This window comes from Scatophagus argus, chromosome 20 (assembly GCF_020382885.2).
Source record: "Scatophagus argus isolate fScaArg1 chromosome 20, fScaArg1.pri, whole genome shotgun sequence".
Classification (NCBI taxonomy): domain Eukaryota; kingdom Metazoa; phylum Chordata; class Actinopteri; family Scatophagidae; genus Scatophagus; species Scatophagus argus.
The window spans coordinates 16472020-16476743 of record NC_058512.1 but is presented as its reverse complement, the minus strand read 5'-3'; the positions used below and the strand labels follow the sequence as shown (position 1 = coordinate 16476743).

The 4724-nt window shown below is 42.5% G+C and overlaps 1 protein-coding gene across 1 annotated transcript; it reads right to left on the bottom strand.

The window, feature by feature from the left end:
• Positions 1–225: 225 nt before the first annotated feature.
• On the bottom strand, positions 226–3790 carry LOC124051435 (zinc finger protein 883-like). Its single transcript, XM_046374808.1, has 4 exons — positions 3407–3790; positions 2466–2652; positions 2274–2363; positions 226–1928 (listed from the first exon to the last, which is right to left on the bottom strand). The coding sequence occupies exons 1-4, from the start codon at positions 3629–3631 to the stop codon at positions 628–630; spliced, it is 1803 nt and encodes a 600-aa protein (XP_046230764.1). The 5' UTR covers positions 3632–3790; the 3' UTR covers positions 226–627.
• Between the last annotated feature and the right edge of the window lie 934 nt (positions 3791–4724).

Here is a 4724-nt window from a genome sequence, read left to right as displayed (position 1 = left end):
AAGGTCTCAGGCACAATTTAGAGTTAATTAGCTTAGGTTTTCTTTCTTTGTCGACCTCATTTACCCCCACCTACTTCCTTTGTTTAATAATAAAGGAAATTACCCACATGTAAGTAATTTGTGTGATTCCAGTAAAAACTTAATGCAACCCCCCCCCCCCCAAACAATTAACTAAAGGCGAACATTGCTTTAAGAAAGACGACAATAATATGATGACAGCAGGGGTTAAGACTTTAAAGGCATTTAAAAACCTTTGGCAAGCCCCAGTGGGTACTTTATTAACATTCTGAAGGCAGTTTAACTTCTAAACGACTGTACAAACCATTGTCAGATTCTTTTGTCAGGAGAAACAGCGCTTGAACATGTCAAACATTTCATGTTCTGTAGCAGAACGTGCTAAAAGGTAAAAACAAACGAGCAAAAGTTTGATTGTTTTTGGTCATTCTTTTATACTTGCAACAAAGCCTGCCATGGTCTCACACAGTCAGGGATCCATAAAGGACTGACAACTCTGTACCAACAGGATTGGAAAATCTTTATATCATCTCACAGTATTTATTGTAACATTGCCCAGACTGTAGACTGTATGTAAACGTGCAGGAAGTGACCGAACGGCAGTCAAATGTTTTAGACTTTCACTGCAGTTTTTTCAGGCGGTCCATCTCCACCTGGCAGGTGGCTCCTCTGATGTTTCTTGAACTCGCTGCTGTACATGAATCCTTTCCCACAGACCACGCACTGATACGGCCTTTCTCCCGTGTGGATCCGCCTGTGCAGCTTAAGGCTGCTGGACTGCGTGAACCTCCTGCCGCAGATGTTGCAGCCATACATCTTCTCCCCTGAGTGAATCATCGTGTGTAACTTGAGATTGCTGGGGTTGCTGAACTTTTTATCACACTGACTGCAGGTGTAAGGCTTCACCCCCGTGTGGATGCTCATGTGATATTTGAGATTGACCATGCGGCGGAATTTTTTGCCGCACACGTTGCAGACCGGCTGCTGCCCGGGTTTCTTCCCAGTGTGGATCCTCATGTGGTTCTGAAGCGCGCTGGCATGGCCACAACGCTTGCCACAGGTCTCACAGATATATGGCCGCTCTCCCGTGTGGGTCAGCATGTGGTGCTTCAGAGCGCTCTGGTGACTACAGCCTTTACCGCAAACCTCGCACGAGAAAAGTTTTTCTCCAGTGTGTTTGCTCAAGTGATTTTTGAGAACGCTCAAGTCACTGCACCCAAGGCCAAGCACATCGCAGCAGTTTTCTTTTTGTATGTGAGTCACCCGGTGAGTAGCCAAAGACGAGGACGAGAAAAAACTCTCCCCGCACATTTCGCAAACAAAATCTCTGTCCCCTGAATGTAGATTCTCGTGATCGGCCAATTTCTGTCTGCACTCAAATGTCTCCGGGCAAAGAGAGCAGACAAACGTCTTTTTTAAGGCGCCACACCTGTGCCGCTGAAGCGCCAACAGCCCAGTGAACTGATTCTCGCACAGCCTGCACATGTGGGTGAGGGGTTTCTTCAGGCTGTGTCGACGCATGTGTCTGCCCAAGGTAGACTTGTAAGCAAACTCTGCCCCACAGTCTGAACATTTGTAAAGCTTCTCCCCGGTGTGACGTCTTGAATGCGCAATGAGCCCCCGCAGTCCTGCAAAACGTTTGCCACACTCGGAGCAAAGGTGAGGTTTGGAGTGAGTCAGGTAGTGTCTGTCCATCAAACATTTCAGAGCAAATGATCTGTCACAAGAGGGACATTTGAAAGGCCCTGTGGTCTTCTTCTTTTTCATCTTGAATGTGGTAGGTGAATTGTCAGCATCCTCTTGGACAACATCTTCCCTGCTTCCATCAGAGGCCACATCTGAGATGGGCTCTGCTAATGTAGCCTCAGGTTCACGTGGGGACCCAGAGTTACTCTCATGTGTGGCTGCATCAGCTGAAACAAAACCAAAGGCTAATCAGGGGACATGTATGCAACTCAGCAAAACAGCATTTTTTCATCCCGGACTTGAAATTAGGGATGTTGAAATAAACTAGCATTGATGATGACTGTGATATTAAAAATAAAACCAAAAATAGATAGAGATTACTATGTTTTACAAAGTGACATCGTTATTACCATCATTATAAAGGTGAATATATAAAATAAATGTGAACATTTGTTTTGAGAGAGGTTGTTACTAAGAAGCTTTTATAAATCTGAGAAAGTGAGAGACCTGAAATGTTTGGTTGGTATTGTACATGGATATCAATGAAGGAACCATATCAGCTGGCTAAATACCTTGGTAATGTATAAGGTCCTTTCTTGTTACTGTTTCAAGCCTTCCCTCTATTTTCTTTTTCTTCTGATGAGAGCTCCTGCATGCTGATTCTGTAGTTTAACACAACGGTCATGCAGAAACGTGTTTAATGTACCAAAGAAAGCCAGTGTCTAAGCACGAAAAGCCTCCCCTCAAGCTGTCAACCGACTTACGTTTTTTGGACGCGGTCACTCGGCCGTCTTTCGGCGTTATGCTTGTCTGTTTGGTCTTCTCGCTCAGCTCGGCCCTCGGCTCTGCAGCAGATCCCTCCTCACTTTCACAAACGGACACTTTCAACATCATCAGTATCTTCCCTTCTGCAGCGTTGGCCCAGGCCTCCATGAGGGATGCAAACTGGTTCTGTGAAGGTAGTTAGTTAAACATGGTGGCTAAACAATTGGTCAATTAACAATTTGTTGAGTGACTAAAAAAAATAATATAGACAATCAACAAATAAGCTTTTGCAAACTTTATTAAGGATAAAAGACTTTTTTACTTTGAGCAAAGGTTTTCTTTTGCCCTAAACTTTCACCGTCGTCGGGTTACGACTCTGTAGTGAGCTCATATGTGCCGAACAACACCAAACCAACATCAAAAAGTCCTCTCCATGGCAACCGGCGAAAAGACTCACAGGCAGTGTAGCTTTTAACAGCGTTTCATATCAAACATAGGAATATAAAACCGCCTGATCGGCTACCTGTAAGGTGGGCAACAGCTGCAACACACTGCAGCTTAGGAGAACACATGAAAATATAAAAACACAAGAAACTTCATCAGTTTGATAACACACATCCCGCAAGCACACACTGCAGTGATTGCAGGGGTGGAATATATATAAACAAATATATTTACTCCATCAGCTAATGAACAAATACATTACAATGTAATATTTTATATTTTAATATTTGGTTGCTGTCGAATAACAGAATGTTCATTCTGAAATATTCTCCATTAATAATTTTACTTTTGGTACTTGATTTGAAACGCATGACTTTTACTTTAACAGAGTACTATTTCTGCACCGTGGTATTATTACTTTCACTTAAGTCCGATATATGTTAAGGTCTGTGCTCTGTGAAGTGAATAAACATGTGTTTCCTCGTTGGTGCGTTACCGTTATAGCTTCATTACACTGCCGTCTCCTGTCCGGGGGGGTCACGTCGCTCTCCTCCTCTTCGCTCTTGACAGACGCGACTGTAGCCGGAGCAGAGCGCTGTTGAGCGGCCATAGCTTTAGCCGAGTACTTGTCAAGAAGCGTGCTGAGCCCGGTCACTGCCGTCTTCACCAGAGTCTCCATTGTAGTAGATAAGTGACTCTCAAAAGTCTTGAGGCTGAACATGCTCGTGAGTAATGAAACTGTTTTGTTTACTTTGTCATAGTAGCTTACTGTTACATGGAAGTCTCTCCCCCCGCTGAGCAAGAAACAGCCTGTCACTCTTCCTTCTTCTTCTTGTGATTTACGGCACACGTTTCTCAGAAAGACATCTGCCCTCTAGAGGACGTGAAGTGGTCATAAAAAATTCAAAACAAAAAACATATCTTTTTATAGATTATTTTTTGTCTATTACACGCTAAAATTTGTTTTCCTCCGAATCTTTTGGAAAGAAAAAAACAGCCGAGCAATTTCCTCATACTCTCTTCTACAGTCTTTTTCAACTTCTGTTTTAACCAAATAATGTTCAGCTCCACATCAAATCACTTTTCTATCTATTAATTGTGATCATTTATTAATTGGTCAAATTAATTCTTTAATTAATTAATAAAGAAATTCATTTTGTTTGTTGTTCTTTTTTTTCATTTGTCAGACCGTTTCTGATTGCGTTGTTTTGGTAAATGATATGGACAGTGCATGTTTGACTTGAAGCTGGTATGAACAGCCACGGATATAGAGAACGTCCCGTAATGCAACTATCAACAGTACAGATGTTGTACTTACTGGCGCTAACCACTAGAGGGCAGTGAACCCTCAACAAACTTTTAGAAATTGCAGAAAAAAAGATTATCTGCCACCTAATGTCTGATACAATGGCAGACTGAGATTCAGGAAACTTCCCAAGATGTCATCACAGACCATTTGCTTCACAACACAGTGTTGTGTGTTGACTAGACTCCTGTTCCTGCTGAACTGAGCCAGTGTGTTTGATCGAACTGCCGTCAGCTCAGAAGGCACAAGAGGGAGGCCAGATGTTTCAAGACCGTGGTCAAGAGACTCCACATGTGGTTCTCTGGTGGTTCCGTTCAAAGCTGGGGAGGAAAGTGTATAGATCTGCACGTTAAATAAAACATGGCAGGAATTTTCAATTTCCAAGCAAAACACATCTCCTTTATTCTAATTACTTGCAAGTAACAAATCATCTTCATATTTTTCAATGATGCATTTTTTATACTATGATAGTATCTTATCTGTTGACATCAAAGCTAATGAAAAGCAA